Source organism: Euleptes europaea, chromosome 2, assembly GCF_029931775.1.
Source record: "Euleptes europaea isolate rEulEur1 chromosome 2, rEulEur1.hap1, whole genome shotgun sequence".
Lineage (NCBI taxonomy): Eukaryota > Metazoa > Chordata > Lepidosauria > Squamata > Sphaerodactylidae > Euleptes > Euleptes europaea.
This window is the reverse complement of record NC_079313.1, coordinates 44,684,584-44,703,191: the sequence shown is the minus strand read 5'-3', so window position 1 is coordinate 44,703,191 and position 18,608 is coordinate 44,684,584. Positions and strand designations below refer to the sequence as shown.

The 18,608-nt window shown below is 40.3% G+C and overlaps 1 protein-coding gene across 2 annotated transcripts in view; it reads right to left on the bottom strand.

The window, feature by feature from the left end:
• The window catches only part of TLCD4 (TLC domain containing 4), a 42,353-nt gene that overhangs the window by 10,219 nt on the left and 13,526 nt on the right, over positions 1–18,608 (bottom strand). For both annotated transcript variants that reach the window (XM_056844522.1, XM_056844523.1), the window contains exons 3-6: positions 15,041–15,130; positions 7,900–7,958; positions 5,908–6,002; positions 3,764–3,837 (exon numbers count right to left, since the gene is read on the bottom strand). In XM_056844522.1, coding sequence (XP_056700500.1) covers positions 3,764–3,837; positions 5,908–6,002; positions 7,900–7,958; positions 15,041–15,130 — 318 coding nt within the window. The remainder of the gene's footprint in view (positions 1–3,763; positions 3,838–5,907; positions 6,003–7,899; positions 7,959–15,040; positions 15,131–18,608) is intronic.

The window sequence follows — 18,608 nt, the reverse complement described above, 5'->3', positions numbered from 1 at the left end:
AAGTTATCTTAATGTTATTTTATGTTATTTTAATGTTTTGTATGGTGGATTGTGATGGCCTTCGGCCGCAGACAATAAACTTTATCATATGTCACTATGACTTCTTTTGAATGCAAGCATGGCATCTGTTTAAACCTGAAAACAATAGAGGCTCCAGTGAAGTGATACTCCAGACAAAAATTCCAAGATTCAGGATAGTAACTGAGATTTGGTTTAGCAGAGAAATAGTCTCAGAAGAGCACATCAAATATTTTGAATTTTAAAAAGGAATGTGGTTAAACACAGTAGTCTGAAATGTGCTGCCTGCTGACAATTTAAGAATGGTGCTTTGGTTGTTTATAAAGGTTACAAAGTTCATAAGTTAAAAATAAAACTGAACAGCACAGCTTTGCTGTTTTCGTTAATGCAATAAACAGATGTGCGTGAATGTAAATAGCATTATAAACAATTTATAGTATTTACCATCTGGTTCTTCTCAAACTTAATTAATTGATATATGCAAACTGATGGAAAAGTAAATGCTTCAGTATAACACCCCTCAGACCACATTCTGCACTTATTGGATAAGTAGAAAGTTAGTTATTTGGGGGACACTTTGCCCTTTTTTATTGATAAGGCTTCACTACACCACACTCTAAAATGGCTCAACAGAGTCACCACAGAAAGATGACAAACTTTTCAAGAACATTTTACGACTGTGTGCACTAACCATTCTTGTATATTGCACTATTTAGAAAAAAATGCACATCTTGATGGTTCATTATAATGATAAATATATCCCTTCCACTTTTCCTTTCAGAGAAGCAACTGCCCTAAACATATATCTAGGTACAAGAGGAGAAAATAGCTATCCCTGATGCCCAGTATGTGGGAGTTGCTGCTGTGTGGCTTCTTTCTCCACCATAAAGGGAATTTCAGAACCCCACTAAAACTATCACGCTAGAAGATCCAGCCCCATGTTTCCTTCTCATGATCAATGTTACCCGAGTTTCCAGAAAGAGTGAGGCTTACTTGGGAAAGGTGTGTTGTTCAGGCATTATTTTTTGTGTTGTGAGAAGTAGCCACACCATAATTGTTAAGGGCATTATTTTCAATGGGCCATTGTATCTTCTAGCAGAAATAAATACTTTTGGGGATATTATTTCTTATTTGCATGCCAGAAAAGGTAAGCAAAAAGGAAGTATTACAGCTCTAGTGTAGCTTAAGAAAGGTCAAACTCATTTTGACCTGTCATCAAAAGGGCAAAAGCTCCTGCACTGTTCCCTGTCTAAACTACAGTGACTAAAGGAGCTGGATTCTCCAAACTTAGAAAGAAACACAAGAGCTGGTATATCTAAAAATATCGGAATGGAAAGGACAATGAAGGTATGAATTATTCAAGATAGTTTAAAAGGAAAAATGATGAGTTAGCACCCTCAAATTCTAAGCAGAAATAGCCACGTTTGACGTTTCAAAAATATGTATATATATCTAGCTGTTTGATATGAAAAATGCATTATGTTTAGTTACAAACACAATGTGCCCAGTATTACTTGAACATTTCATTGTAAGTAAACACTTTTATTGATATACATAGTCATGAACGTATCTTAAAACAAGATATAAAAAAGTACTTGGCTATGGAATTCATTTCTTGGAATTGTAGTGTTTTTTTTTTTTTACAAATATAACATTTTACAGAAGAGTATCCATCTTAATTCTGAGACCGTACTCATTCTTTTGACTTGCATTTATCCTGATGCAGTTATTATGAGATACAGTTTGTATACAAAAATACCACCTAACAGAGTGGAGGGGGGATGCATCATGCCAATGTATATTCAGCTCTTCAAAGTAAATACAACTATTGAATATGCATCCTTTTGGCAAACCAAATGTAGTTTCATAATCCAGAGAAGTGGCCATGTTAGTAAGTTGCAGCAAAACTGTGGCACACATAGAACTAACAGATTAAACTTTCCTGAGCTAGAGCCTAATTTATCAGATGTAGAAGTGTATGCTGCTTATCAGTTGTATAAAGAGGGGACATTGCTCTGTGGCAGAACATCTTCCGTGCATGCAGAAGGTCCTTGGTTCAATCCTTGATAACTCCAGTTAAAAGGATAGGATGTGATGCGAAAGACCTCTGTCTGAGATCCTGCCAGTCGTAGAAGATAATAAGGACCTTGATAGACCAATGGTCTGACTCAGTATAAGGCAATTTCTTGTGTTCAAGGGCTTTTTTCCTGTAGGACTAGATTACGTTGGTGTCAACAGTGTATCTTAAGTAGAGTGTTTGGAAACAAGAGCTGCTATAAATTTGCCATGCATATATTGGCCTAATGCCTTTCTGCTGTCTACATAAGAAATATGCCAGTTTATACAAAAGAATAAATGGACACAAATCTGACATAAAGAGGCAATATCCAGATACTCCAGGAAGAATATTAAAATCTCCCAAGAAATATTGTTCAATAGAAAAGTCAACATTACTAAGCAGAACTTCTAAGGGAATCTCTAGTGTGAAATTGCAAGATTAGAATTTTCAGGAAGTTTAACTGTATTTGCAAAAACTTTAATAAACACTAGGTATTTATTATCCACTACAGGTGTTAATCAGTTTAACAAAACTAGTCTATCTGCTGTTATAAATTGTTACTGATCTTATGCTGAATGCATTTTAATTTTACATAGAAATGTCAAAGTCCTTGCCCTTCTTATTTCATAGCTAATTGGCACCATACTGTTCACATTTTTTCCTCGCAGCTATATCTCCATGAATATTTATTATACATCAAGGATACACTTCATGCATCTCATGGAACAGGCTTGAGTAGATCATGAAAATTCATGCTATACTGAATGTTAGAGGAATGGAAACTCTGGATCCAACCCTAATGGTAAACCCTTCTGTCAGAAAAGTCTTTTCCATGTACAGTCATGTTGTTTAGAAGTCTTGCTTGGAAGTGGATAAGTAGCTATATGTGTGTCGATGACAATGAACAGCAGTTTGAGAATATTTATGAAGATAGTTATCCATCTGTATTACCCATTTAGAAAGTTTAGCAGTAGCCATTTTGGATAATTCAATACACTACATATTTCCAATTAGTAAAGTGTTTTCTATTTTACATCTTTCTTCATATTTGCCATCTAAGCAACCCTACAATTAGATTTGCAGATAGGAACTGCAACTCATTTAAGATTAAAACACAAACAGTGCATTCCTCAAGGTGTGTGTGTGAATGGTCTTAGGAGCCAGCTTAGTAGCAAACTGGCACAGATGCTGGCATACTGCCACTTATGCCGGCTCCCCTAGACTGCGGTGGCAGTGTGGGGCTCAAGCACTGGCGGGGCCTCCCGCCAGCATTCTCCTGGCACAAGTCCCCATGTCGGTGTCCTGGGAGGTGTTCCTGGGGCATTTCGGGGAAGGGGGCTGCTGTAAGGCAGCTTCCAAACGCCTTTCAGCCCCAGGAATGCCTCCTGGGATGGCAGTGGTCCTGCGCCACCTTTTTAAGTAGCACAGGCCTGCTTTCCCCTATGTGGGGGGAAAGCCTTTTTTCCCTGGTGTTATTTTGGAAAAAAGGCTTTTTTCCCCCTCTGCAGTTGCCGGGAAGCCTCTGAGGAGGCTTCTCAGCTGCGCCATCCTGGCCGCCGCGGTTCACCCCCCCCTTCAGGAATGCACTGCAAGTCATGTCAGAAATAGGATCTGCAATCACTGTACTATTAAAAGGCAGGAGAATAATTAAAGACAGTTTATTATGGTAAGAAAAATATCACCTACCGCTGATTCACAAAAGGAGTAGAGAATTCTGCAAGCAGACGAAAGTTAGCAAAATATGCTAATAATCCTCTATCCTAGATAATAAAATAAGCATTAACAGCAATCAGGAATGTAAAACTTAAAAAATAAATTAAAACTATGAACCCCGCAAATCCTTCAGTAGTTCTTCTCCTGGAGAAAAAACTGGAGCAGAATGGTAGGATACATGCTAGTGATGGCCTGGATAAGAGTTTTTCCCTTGCCTTGTGAGTTCCAGTACTGAGATGCTACTGCAAGGGCTGCAGTGTATCTATCTATGTTAAATCAGCCTCACATAAAAAATATGAAACTGGCCTGTTGCCAACATGACCTTAGTGTGACATAATCTATAGCTAACATTAGGACCACATCAACCAGCTACTTGATAGCATTCTAGGAAAGCAAAATTTAGGAATTTGGAATTGGAGTCATTAAATATCTAAAACTGTTGCAGGGCTGCCCTGCATGTAAAACTGATATTCTATACTTTATGATCTGATGACAGTTGTTACACATTTTATGAACCATGAAACAACCTGCGTAACTTGAAAAACTGATTTGTATGATTCAGCATCAACTTAATAAACATCTTTACCAGCTATGGTTACCACTGATTTCTGTTGTTACAAACAAATGAGTTTTTTTCAAAAAATCTACACATGTTAATTGTAGCGCCACAAGAATTGAGAAATGAGAAAATTTAAGCAAGCTTAGAATAAATGTAACAGTCCATTAAATAAAAGTGGTGACATTTGTTGGCAGCTGTTAACATTATCATTTATTGTTTTTTTTTTTAAATATTATTTATTGGGAAAAGAACAAAAAAAGAGTACAAGGATAAAGGAAGGGAATGGGAGAAAATTTTTTGGCAACAGATACAAATATATTAAAAAGTATATAGAAAAAGACTGATTACATTGTCATATAAATTTGCACAGTTATAAAATCAAAGTAACCTTCCTGGCTTGTAGATATAATTAATTATTTTTTTCATAACCTAATGGTCAATATAATCAACTACCATCTACTTTTCTATTACATAATCCTGTTTTTAAACCTTAACATATTGATAAAATAGTTTCAATTTTTCATGAAATAACTCATAATTTTGATCATTATTAGCCATATGGAAATGGATATGTCTGAAATGCATCTTATAAGCAAAAAATATTTGATTCCCAGTGAGGGACGCTTAGATTGAAACCTGTCTAAAACAAAATAAAATCCAAAACATAATTATGTGAAATGAGCTCATTCCAGAATTGTTTTTACACCTACAATACAAAGCAGAGCTATCAAACAAAAAGCCCAAGAAATCAAAGCCCTTGGAGGTACCCAGATTAGCCGGTGGTGTATGTTACTAACAGTCAATTTCAGTTGGTTGAAATGCACCCTCTTTACCCATTAGCTCAGCTGCTAAATGTTTAAGAAGTTGGAATACTCCGAAGTTTAAAAAACTGTCAAGGCAAGTAGCCTGAAACAGCTAGTGATCAGGAATTGCACAGCTAGTGATCAGGAATTCAGCAAAAAGGAAACAGGTAGAACTACTAAAGAGCTGCTCAATTATTAAACTGTTGTGCATGCACATGAACAGTGTGCATGAATGGCTGAAGGGGAAGCATAAAGATGACATACACAAGAAACCTTATATGAATTACAACACATGGTGTTTTCTAAAAATGGACCAAAACCACTACTTGCCATTTCTGTTCAATATACAAGGATACATTCTGAATTATACTCTCAGCTATTGGTAGTATCATAATTTTTCACTTAATCTAAATTACTATTCAGATACAGTGCATTACTTCTTTTTTAGTGTATTATAGAATTTAAATTTTTTTTTCTTGAATTCCAAACGTATTTACTAAGAAGCAGGCATTTACTAATTCTCTTAAATTAGATCAACTGCCTATAAATATTTAGGAGTAGGGAAATACAAAATCTCATCTTGATTATAAATTAGAAACTAAGCATAACAGAAGGTTGCCAATGCTCTCCTTAATCATGATACAATATAAAAGCTATGGGTTCTTGGAGACATACAACTAAGATGTTACTACACCTACTCGCTAAACCCACTGATCTAGGCTATTATGAAATTAAGAAATTATCAAGACACTCACCAGTACAAAGTAGTAAGCATAGAGTGCTACTAAATGGTGAATTACAAAAAATATATCCCCAATTGCCTTCCAGTAGAAAATAATAAGCAACAAATCTAGAGGGGGAAAAGACAGAGAGAAAAGACACACTAAATTACTACAGTTACCATTATTTCCCTCCTAAAAGTTTCTATAATACAAGAACCTGGAACCTAACTGCAACATTTAGAGATGCCAAAAATTTCAAAGTAAAAAAATAACGCTTTTTAATAATTCCTTAACACTTTTTTTTTTGCTTTTCTTTTGTTATGTAACCTCAAATTTATGTCAAGCCATTTATGAAGTTACATACAGCCCATTCCTGAAAACATTGGGCGAAAGTCTTCAGGAGGTGGCGAGGCTAGTCCCGCTGGTGGCCGAGCGCAGAGGGACCGCGCCTCACCCCTCTGCCAGCGCAGCCTCCCCATGGCGCCGGCCATGGCGTAGAGAGGCCGTGCCAGCGCAGGGGGGCGGGCCAGGGCCGGGCCGGGAGGAAGAGCCGCTTCCTATCCCAGTTCGGCCAGATACGCCGCCACCAGGAACAGTGGTGCTGCGCCTGCTTTTGAGCAGCCTCACTGTTTTCAATGGGGCTTTTAGCCCCGGTAAAGCAAAAAAAAAAAAGACAAGACGCGAAACAGCTTTTTTTTGTTTTAAGGCATGCGCGAATTGGCCTAAGCTAATTAGGTGAACCTCTTCCCCGCTGATTCCGCACGCCATTGTTTGAGGAATGGACTGTTAATGATTCATTTGTTTAATTGGATGATCTTCTCCTATTTTGCCACTGGTGAATTCCAGTGTTCGCAATAAGCTTTTTTTTATATAGGTAATAAAAAGAATCCTGTGTGTTGAATGCAAGAAATCACAATCTTCTATTGATGCAAGTATGCCCAAATTCAAGGTATTTTTGTATTATTATTTTTGGTCTTAGCCCTCTAGAAACATTTGGAAATATTCAATCTGTCAACAGTTTCTGCAGCAAACAACTCATTCAAAAACGAAGCTTATCAGTGTGCAGACAATAACTCTTCACAGAGGCTGAGGCAGTATTGTAGATCTGTTGTTTCCTATGGTAGATACACTCCTTTTTTTGCATCCCACCATAGTCTTTGGTCAAACCGTGTTTGCAAATGTTCATTTCATAAACAGGAAAAACTGAAAGAAGTCCCCGGAGGTACAACAAAACTGCTACAAATGAAAAGGGTACTCAAGGGTATTTATTTGGTGCCCACAATTAATACCAAAATCCCCTCCCCCAAATGCCTGAAGCACTTTTAGAACTATTTTAAAACTAATTTTATTTAGGGCATGAAAAAATGGCACATATTCACATGTATCCTACACAGCCCACTATAAAAGGGGACAGAGGCAGGGAGGGTCAACTTTTGTTTGGAAGTAAAATTAATTAAATCAGATGACAAGCATCTTCAGGTCTATGCAATTTCATGTCTCTAGGGAATTAAAGAGCACAGTTGCAATTAGGAAAAAAAATTCCTTTAATGGCAAGACTGTTTACTTCCTTTTTCTTTCATTGTAATCAAATGACTGATGATAAACCAAGGCTAACTCTACAGGAGAAGTAAAAGCCAAGTAATTCCTGTTGCTCCATTAAAAATTACTATTTTTACACAGCCTGAGAATGCTAGAAAGCGGCAGAGTAAGTAAAAGTTATAGAGCAGTTATGAAGTAATCTAGAATAGCACAATTGTTTTTTGCTTAATTTAACTGATATCAGCAATCAAATAATCACATTTTTTCCTACGTGGCTATTTACTCATAAACAAAGAAGCAAGACATACAGTAAAATTACTATAACAGTTGCTCATCTTAGAGCCTGACTCTTAAAATCCAATAATTAAAAACCAAAATTATTTTATATAGGCATGCGAGCTATTATACATTTTCTAAATATACTGTTTGTTACTTTGAACTTTGTATACCACCTCTTAGACACATGACTAATTACACAGCAATTACCTGAAATGAGGTAGCCTGTAGTAATGGCAAGATTTAGTTTCACTATAGAAGGATCACCCCTATAAATAAAGACACAAAATTTATATTACACATAAATGTATTGCAGATAACTTATTGGTACAGTTATACTAACAGCAAATCCTCCTTCCCGCCTCCTCCCCCAATGTCAATTCCCCCCTCCCACATCTCAGAGCTGTAGAGGTTGGCATAGGAAACAGCAGTTATTGAACATGAATATAATTTTTTTAAAGTTTCATTTATGTCCTACAGAAGATAACAGAAAAACTCACTACTAGAGAAGTGAATGAAAAAATATGTTCTAGCTCTAGAAAAGCATATTTTCCTTACTCCAGCCTTTAGTGGTTTTCTACCATAACATGGCCTCCATTGCTGGCCTAGTGCCGAATTGGGGAGTGTCTTAGAGCTGGCTACTTACTCCAGCCCCCTAACCCTGGCCGCCCTTGGCATGCAGTTACCACCCCTGGATCCTTATATTATGATGACCTTAGCATACAATTAAACACAGGGAGACTGTAGCTGGAATGGAAATGGCCACAACTTTTATTGGTTACAGCATCAGGCATTGGCGTTGCATAGGGGCTGGATCCGGATCCTGAAAATAAATTTGTGCTTCAAGTGGATGCTTCAGATGTTACAATAGGCAGAGTCTTACTGCAAGCAGGGGAAGATGGAAAGTTACAGCCCTGTGCCTACTTATACAAAAAGTTCACTGAAGAGGAAAAAAACTGGGCCGTTTGGGAAAAGGAGGCTGCGGCCATAAAACACGCATTATCAGTATAGCGTCATTTTTTGGAGGGTTCGGAGATTCCTTTTGAGGTCTGGACAGATCACAAAAATTTGGAGGCGTTAAAACATCCCTGCAAGTTAAATGCAAAACAATTACATTGGGCGGAATTCTTTGCAAAAATTCCAATTTGAATTAAAACATATGCCTGGGAAACTCAATTTCTTGGCAGACGCTCTATCCTGTCTACCACAGCATGAGAGTGTAAAGGAAGAAGTGATTGATGTGGTCTTCACTCCGAAACAGTTGGGAATGGCAGTGTCCACCAGATCTCAGATCAAAACCAGGGGAAAGAACATTTTAATTCCCAAGACTTTACAGAGTTGACGGGATGGGATGAAGAGGGTCAATTAAATCAATTAAAATAGGAGCTACAAGAAAGGAATGGATTGTGGTTCAAAGGTGATAAATTATATGTTCTCCCCAAGGCTTGCCTAGAGGTACTAAAGATGTATCACAATAGTAAGATGGCAGGTCATTTTGGATTTGTGAAAACCCTGCACTTGGTACGGAGGCAGTTTTGGTGGCCCTTTCTCCATAGGGATGTCGAGGAATATATCAAGTGGTGTCCGACTTGTGCCGTAGCAAAAAGAGCAGGGGGAAAGTCCCATGGGTTATTAAAACCCTTAGAAACGCCTGCCACTCCCTGGTCTGTGATTTCAATGGATTTCCTAACTGATTTACCCATGAGCTGCAGAAAGACAGTTATTTGGGTGATTACAGACTTATTCTCGAAACAAGCCCATTTTGTGCCTCGTAACGGGTTGCCAACGGCCCACAAACTTGCATCCATGTTTATCCAACATATACTCAGACTCCATTATATCCCACAAAAGATAATTTCAGACCGAGGCGCACAATTCGTTTCTAGGTTTTGGAGGGAATTTCTAAAACTATTGGGGGTGTCACAAGGGCTATCTAGTGCTTATCACCCACACACAGACGGTCAGAGAGATTGAATTCAGTATTAGAATGCTATTTAAGATGCTATGTAAACTATCAACAAGATGATTGGGTACAACTCCTGCCATTTGCTGAGTTTGCGTACAACAATTCAGTACATCGTAGCACAGGGTACACTCCATTTAAGGTGGTCTACGGTATGGATTTTCCCTCATTAGCCCTCTCGGAGGGAGTTACTACAGCCTCTCCTGATCTCCTTCAATGGTCAGGGGCCATTAAGGAATCATGGCCCTGGCTGGTACAAAACCTAGAGGAGGCTAAAGCTGCCTATAAACTTCAAGCAGATAAACATCGTGCACCAGAATGGAATCTGCAGGTGGGAGAGAGTTTATGTCTCCACCAAAATGTTTAAAAACTAACAGCTGTGTAAGAAGCTGTGCAATAAGTATATGGGTCCTTTTCCAGTGAAGCGGATGATGAATAGGGTCACAGCCGAATTTATACTTCCAAAATCCCTTAGAGCCATTCATCCGGTGTTTCACTGTAGTCTTTTAAAGTTAGCTACCTTTTCAAACAAATGGCACCCACCGGAGGCAGTACTCATTCCTATCATGATCAACAATGATATGCATTTTGAAGTGTCCAAGATTTTGGATTCCAGGATCCATAAGAATCGGCTGCAATATCTGATTTCCTGGACTTTCCACCGTCACAGAATGAGTGGGTAAATGCTGACAAGGTGTTAGGAAAAAAGTTAGTTGCTCAATTCCACACAACCTATCCAGACAAACCCAGATGGGGAGATGGGTTTTAGGGGGGCAGAATGTCAGGATTGCTGGTTCTCAATGCCTGCCATAATGTATATAAGAATGTATATAGAATGTAGTGGTGTGGTAATCTGACCTCTCCAGGCGGAAGTTGGAAAGGAGGAGCGGTATGTGTGTGTAGGGGGAATGTGTGAAGAGTAACCTTGGGAGGAGATGAGCCACCTGGATTGGGGGAGAAGGACTTGGCAGGCTATAACCGGACACCACTGGAATGTATGGTCGTTAGAGTCTTTATGCTATTGCCAGAGCTAAGAGTTTTGCTGAATGTCCTGTGAAAATACAATAAATCTTTGGTTACTTCAGAACAAACACCAAGTGCTTGGAATTTATTGGAGTATTGTCGGGACAACGAGAAAACCTCACAGCATCAGCCCGACCTGCCTGCCGATGCATCCTACTACCAGCCCCCCTGCTGGAAGTAGCCTGAGATGGCAGTATATGGGACCCACTTGAATGGAAGCCTGCTGTGTGGTTCCCTGCCATTTTGCGGGAGGCCACCACCCTGACAGCCCCTGACTGGGCATATCCCTATTCCAGACCTCCCTCCAAACCCCTTATTGGGGTCCCTAGAATGGGGGAAAGGGGGCACAAAGGAATAAAAGCTCCAACAGAAGTGTTAATTTCACATTTCTTAATCCCCACCTTGTGGTTTTTGATTAAAATCAAGCATGTAAAAGATTTTATATGATGCCGCATAACCTGGTACCTGAAATGTATTTCTATTCCTTGAGCAGGACTCTGGAGAGGCCAGCATATAAACTTCCTAAATAAATGTATGTGGCATGAGGATATATAGACTCCAGGAATGCTTGCTTAGTGGTCCTTTAGCCATTTTTCTTTTCCTTACCTTCACCTTTTGTTTGTCGTGATTAATATCTTAGTCGCAATTTCCTAAACTTGACTATACGATGTCTCTAAAGAGGCCACTGGTGCTCTAACAGTAATATAGCCAAGACATAGCTTAGGTCTGCCTTCCCAAGGAAGAAATGTCTTTTACACCAAAATGATTAAAATTTCCTTTTACATCTTGGTCAAGTCAATCAAGACACTGTGGACTCCAACTAAGAATCAAACCTATGAATGGGAAACAGGATGCCCAGGAAACCTATGAATGGAAAGTAGGGTACTCAGCAAATTCCTGGTGCAAAGTTGATAGCAAAGGTATTTCCTGTCTATGACAGACCATACGCCTGTAGACAGTAAGTTAATATAGAATTCATAGATTAAGCTAATACAGGAGTTATTGAAGAAATAAAGTAACTTTTTTACTTAAGGACTACTTAAAGTCTTACAGCATTTGAAAGTATGATTAACTCTTATAAGTGCTGCTGCTTCTCTTTTTAAACATTATTGAAATTCAGCAGATGAAGAGCACATAATATGTATATAACATAAGACATGTGAGTCACGCCCATTAGAATTACCATCCATGATCTCCAAAACAACTGGCCTGTGGGCAGTTCCACATGACAAAACTGCATGGGCTGAGGAACAGCCTAAGCAGGATAGATGCCGCTTAAAAGTCTTATACTGCCTACTCTGAAAACAGGCTATGCTAGAAATTTTAGCGCATGATCACTGCATGGAAACAGCTATGTATATAAACCACCACATACTTTTTTAAAAATCCACTGCTTTAGAGCTGCTGACAGAAGCCTGAAATTTCACAGTGAATGTTTAAGTCCTATAAAGAATCATCAGATATTGAAGTTGGATTTTACTTGCTAATATTGATAGTAATTTGGAGGTGGTGATTCAGGAATCAACTACACTTTTCCTGCATTAGAAAAGGACATCAAGTTAAAAGGAATCAATATGACCTCTAAACCTTTTTTTTTGTTCTATCAGATGTTAGCTGAATCATAGCTTTAAGCTGCAGTTATCTATTTTTAAGTTATAAAAATTTTCAAAGGAAGATTTAAGTTTTCTATATCCTCAGGTTATGCGCAATGATACCACATTGCTGGCAGAAAATAGTGAAGACTTGAAACAACTATGGCTGAAGGTTAAAGCAGAAAGTGCCAAACGAGGATTACAACGGAACGTCAAGAAGATAAAAGTAATGACTTCTGGGGAATTACATCGGTGAGGAAACCGATTGGGAAAATCCCCCAAATCCCCATAGAACAAAATATTGTCAAAGGCTTTCTCGGTCAGAGTTCATTAGTTCTTGTAGGTTAAACGTGGTCTTGGTATTTTCTTTCCTGACGTTTCGCCAGCAGCTGTGGCAGGCATCTGAGAGACAGTGTCTCTCAGTGTGAAGTGTGTAGGAAGAGTAATATATAGTCAGAAGTGCGTGATTTAGATGATCAATTTCTTCCTTGAGAAACTGTGGTTCACAGATCCGTCTTGCGCGGTCCATTAATGTTTTGATTATTCCTCTTTTCTGTCGGGGGTGGTGGTTGGAGTTTTTGTGTAAGTAGCGATCTGTGTGAGTTGGTTTCCAGTAGACCTTGTGACCTAACTGAAAGTTTGTTTTACGGATGACAAGGGTATCAAGAAATGGGAGTTTACCCTCAATTTCTTTTTCCATGGTAAACTGAATGTTTGGATGGATATTATTGAGATGGTTTAGAAAGTCCATTAATTTTTCTTCACCATGCTCCAAATAGTAAATGTATCATCCACGAACCTGAACCAGACTGTAGGTTTGTAAGGTGCCGATTCTAATGCTGTCTTTTCAAAATATTCCATGTAAAGGTTTGCTATTACTGGACTGAAAGGACTTCCCATAGCTACTCCATCAATCTGTTCATAAAATTCTTTATCCTCAGAATGAATAAGGCTTGGCTTCATGACCTGAAAACCTCCAGACTAACAAAGACTACAGTCCACAATAGCCATGTGGGTTAGCCTTGGATTCCACATGTTAACAGATCACTTCAGGATACAATGGTTCCACATTAACATACCACACCCTCATTAGCACATTATCTTGATTCTTACAGGACAATGATTTGCACATTACCTTTAATACTTTGCAGGACAATGACTCAGCTCAAACCCAACCCCCTTCTGACTATATATTACTCTTCCTACACACTTGACACTGAGAGACACTGTCCTTCAGTATTACTCCTCTGAAGATGCCTGCCACAGCTGCTGGCGAAACGTCAGGAAAGAAAATACCAAGACCACGGTTACACAGCCCGGATAACCTACAAGAACCCCATAGAACAGTTTCATGGGGCTACGCCACCATTTTTTCTGGTATAACTCGATGCCGGCAAAAGGGGGTGTTCCCGGGGCGAAAGGGGCTGACTTCAGTCAGGAATGCCCCCTTTGGCACCGGCATGAGCCCTAGTGTTGAATATATGCTGCCACTGAGGTGCCGCACAGCTCCCCAGCACCAGCATAAGTTGACCTGTGCTGGCATAAATGCCCATTTAGCTGATGTAAATGGCACTTAAGCCAGAGCAGGGGTCACACAGCATCCAAATCCCTTCCCCCCTCTTCAGGATCGTACTGTAAGACTGACAATGAAGAAACTGAAATTGACCAAAGTTTTCTATTCCTTGGCTCCATCATCAAAAGGGAGACTGCAACCAAGAAATCAGAAGAAGACTGGGAAGGGCAGCCATGAAGGAGATAGAAAAAATTCTTAAATTTAAAGATGTGTTGCTGACGACAAAGATCAAGTTAGTTCATGCTATAGTATTCCCTATTACTATGTATGGGTGTGAAAGTTGGACACTGAAGAAAGCTGACAGGAAGAAAGTAGATTCCTTTGAAATTGGGTGTTTACTGTGGACTGCCAAAAAGACAAATCAGTGGGTTCTAGATCAAATCAAGCCTGAACTCTCCCTAGAAGCTAAAATGACTAAAGTGAGGCTGTCGTACTTTGGTCACATTATGAGAAACAAGAGTCACTGGAAAAGACAATAATGCTAGGAAAAGCTGAAGGCAGCAGGAAAAGAGGAAGAGCATGAGATGGATTGACTCTATAAAGGAATCCACAGCCGTCATTTTGCAAGACCTGAGCGAGGCTGTTAGCGATAGGACATTTTGGAGGACATTGATTCATAGGGTTGCCCTAAGTTGGAGGCAACTTGATGGTATTTAAACACACATAACCTCAGGCATTTATCACTCCAGTGGAAAGCTGATTTATGTTCATTCCATTCCCCAGTTTCTTCCTCAAAATTAAAAACAGGCCAACTAGCCCTTTTTCAAGCTGGTATTAAAGTCTTAACATTTATAATTATATCAGTTCCCAGGAGGAACTAACCGCAGATAAATTGAACACAAGGTATAAGTCACTTGGGCTGCTTCAGATAGTTTCTAGTCACATTTCTTTTGAACTATTTTAGTATTATGAGAATTATGATGAGACTTCAGCCCCCATCTCTGCTTTATAATCATGCAAATGAGAACATTCTAGAAACCATGTTCTGTAGAATCAAGTAGTTTTACTTTCCTTGCATTTTAAATGAAGCTTAAAAACCATTTGACCACTTATTTATTTAATTCATGTATACCCCGCCTTTCTCCCCAATGGGGACCCAACGTGGCTTACATCATTCTCCATTTAACACAACAGTATTTATAAGTAGAGTAAGGAAAAGAAAGTAGGGAAAAGGGATTTATAAGCAAGGATCTGCCTTACCAAACATGGTCAGCATTAACAGCTTCATCGTATAATAAAATATACAAACAAAATGCTCCAACAACCAAGGCATGGAATGTCGATACTGTCCTAAAAAGAGGCAAAAGCAATCCCATTAGGAACGTTCTGGCTGTACTAGTCTAAAAATAGAAAAGTGCTATTTAAACTAGATATTCTTATACATTTTTAGTTACAATAATGAAAGTAGTATTTGCAGAAAAAGAAATAAAAGAAAATAGTATTTGATCCATCAGGCAACAAAACCTATTTTTGATCAGCATGCAAAGTGATGTCAACGAAAAAACGTACATTGTGCTTTAATATGTTATTTCAAAGTGCTCATTCTACACATGCTACTCAAATTATTATTAGCTTGTGATGACCACCGAATGCTGGATAGATAGTATTCCAAAGGGCACACAGTTTCTTTTGGTGGACAAAAAGGAGTAGGCTTAACTACATGGTCCCTCTGCAAACAAGGGAAGACGACAACAAAAGGGAGTATTCAGTGATCATTTGCTATTTTCTTAGATGAGTCAATGAGATTTATGTTCCCATCATCATAGTGTTTCAGTGAAAAATGTTCTGCAGATATTGCATCAACTGATTACTGCAAGGATCAGAGAAGGATCAGAAAATTTAAGAGACTTAGTTGTGTTCAGATACTTAACAAAGAACACAATTCCAGATGGTTAGCTGTGTTAGTCTATAGTGACACACTAAAACAGGAGTCCAATGCACTTTAGAGAAACAAACTTTATTCCAGCATAAGCTTCCATGAGTCAGAGCTCATTTCAACAGACATATGAAGCATATATCCGAAAGGCTGATGAATTTATATTAAAGGCTGCAAAGAAAGGTGGGAAGAGATGTTAAAAAGAAAGGCCAGTTAAAAACAAAATCCAATAAAAAGAGTAATCTATCTGCTCAGAGTGGGTGAGGACCGCTCCCAGCTGTTGATAGATAATCTTACTTTGCCAGTTTATCAACAGCTGAGAGGGATCCTCATCCACTCTTGAGTAGATTACTCTTTTAATTGGATCTTGTTTATAAACTGGCCTGTTGTCGTAACAACCTGCCCATCCTTATAAGCCTTTGGTGTAGTAGTTGGCGTGTCAAACTAGGCTCTATGCGATGCAGAATCAAACCCCCACACTGCCATGGAAGCTCACTGAATGACATTGAGCCAGTCACATGCTCTCAACCTCATCAACCTCACAGGGTTGTGAAGATCAAATAGAAGAGAATGATGTAAGTTCTTTTGAGTCCACATTGTGGAGAAAAGGGGGATACACATGTAGCAAATAAATACAGCTGAAGATGGGGTGGAGATAAAATGCAGAGAGAAAGGTAGGTTGGATAATGGGTGAGAAGGAGGCAGGAAAAGGCGAGAGGCTACAGGGGCTTTCAAGGAAGAGAAGAAGAAATATTGGGAAAGGGGAAAATGAGATGCCCTCCGCAAGTCTTTGCAGGTCCCCCACTTGTCAATATACCGTATTTTTCGCTCCATAAGACGCACTTTTTTCCTTCTCAAAAAAGAGGGGAAATGTGGGTGCGTCTTATAGAGCGAATGTGCGCACAGAGCCGGCTGGGCGCGCTGGGAGGCAGCCGGGGAAAGCTGTCTCGCGCCGTTCCAGCGCGCCCAGCCGGCTCTGTGCGCCCGCCCAGCCCGCTCTGTGCGCTTGCTCGCCTCCCAGCTGGGAAGCGGAGGGGGGGCGGCTTGGCGCGCCCGCCCGCCTCCTCCCCGCCCGCTCTGAGCGCTTGGCGCGCCTCTCCCGCCCGGCTCCTCCCAGCTCGCTCTGAGCTCTTGGAGCGCCCGCCCGCCTCCTCCCCGCCCGCTCTGAGCGCTTGGCGCGCCTCTCCCGCCCGGCTCCTCCCAGCTCGCTCTGAGCTCTTGGAGCGCCCGCCCGCCTCCTCCCCGCCCGCTCTGAGCGCTTGGCGCACACGCGCCCGCTCCCTGCCCGCATTTTTAGAGGAGGAAAACAAGATTTTTTCTTGTTTTCCTCTTCTAAAAACTAGGTGCGTCTTATGGAGCGGTGCGTCCTATGGAGCGAAAAATACGGTAGCTAATTCTCAACATGGCCATGACTGTGGATACTTAAATTTGGAGACTGGAGCCATGGGCAGATCTTTCTACAAACCTGAGATAAGCCCCAGGCTTGCAGGAAAAAAAATCTGAAATCAAAAAACAAACAATGGTGAGTTAAAAACTACAAAAATTATAGAAGCAATGCCAGTAGCTTTAATAAATGAATGTCCTTAGTGGGCAAACACCAGCCTGCCTTCAAAGCCTTGATTTCTGTCTGTAAAAGGGAGGGCAGAGGGGGGCAGGTCCCTTTCCAGGCCTGTTTGGGCTTTTCAGGGAGGATTCATTGGAGCCAGGCCTGGCAGCAACCACCAGCCAACTTGTATGACTCACCCAATCCTGTCTCCTTGCTACAGTTCAACATCAGCCACAAAAGCCAATGTGGTGCAGTGGTTAGAGTTTTAAATTAGGGCCTGGGAGAACCAAGTTGAAATCCACACCCTGCTGCGGAAGCTCAATGGGTGACTTTGGGCCAGACACACACTATCTGCTAGCTTACCTCACAGACCGTTTATAAAGACAAAAATGGAGGAGATGGGAATGATGTAAGCTGATTAGGTCCTCATTGTGGAGGAAGGGTGAGTACAAATTAAGTAAATAAATAGTATATATAGATGAAGATTGGGGGCAGATAAAAAGTAGGATGATTGGTGGGAAGGAAGAAGGAAGCTGGGAAAGTTAAGAATATGGGGGCTGCCAGGAGGAGGGAAAGAGGAAATAGTGTGGGAAGGGGAATACAGGGGAAAGCCAGGTGCACCACGAAAATCCTTGCAGGTTCCCCATGGTGCAACTGGGTATAATGCAGAATTTGGCCTCAACTCAGCCAGCACCACGTAACTGGGCCCAGCCCAGCAACTGGCACTGCGCAACTGGGCCATAGTTTTCCTAGCAAAGGCTGTCGGGGGAGGGAAGAAGGAAAAACTGAAGACGGGGGAGATAAAAGAGCCTGGCTGTTGAGTGGGAAGGAGAGATGGAAATAGGATAAGTGGACAGGCTATAGGAGAATTCAGGAAAGAGAAAGAGGAAATAGTGAGGGAGGGGGAAATGAGATGCCCCCTGCAAGTCTTTGTGGGTTCACTGCTTATTGGATATTTATACTTCACGTATCTGATTGAGTTCTGACTCATGAAAACTTATCCTGGAATAAAACTGTTAGTGTCTAAAGTGCTACTGGGCTCCTTGAAGAACTATATTACTAAAGCATCAAAGAAAGATTTGCCTCAGTTCAGCAGGTCTGTGCACATTTTATTTATTGAGCTATTTCTAGCCTGCCCTCCCCAGCTACAGCCAGGCTCAGGAAGGGCCACACTATTTAAAACATTAAAATCCCAATTAAAATCGAACAAAATCCCAAGATGGCACTCAACTTCCAATCATATTGGCCAAGACAAACAGCCAGGCACCCCTTCATGTCAATCCAACATATCACATAGGAAAGGTGGGAGAGGGAGGCCAGCAACTGTAATATCTGTGGCTGCCCTC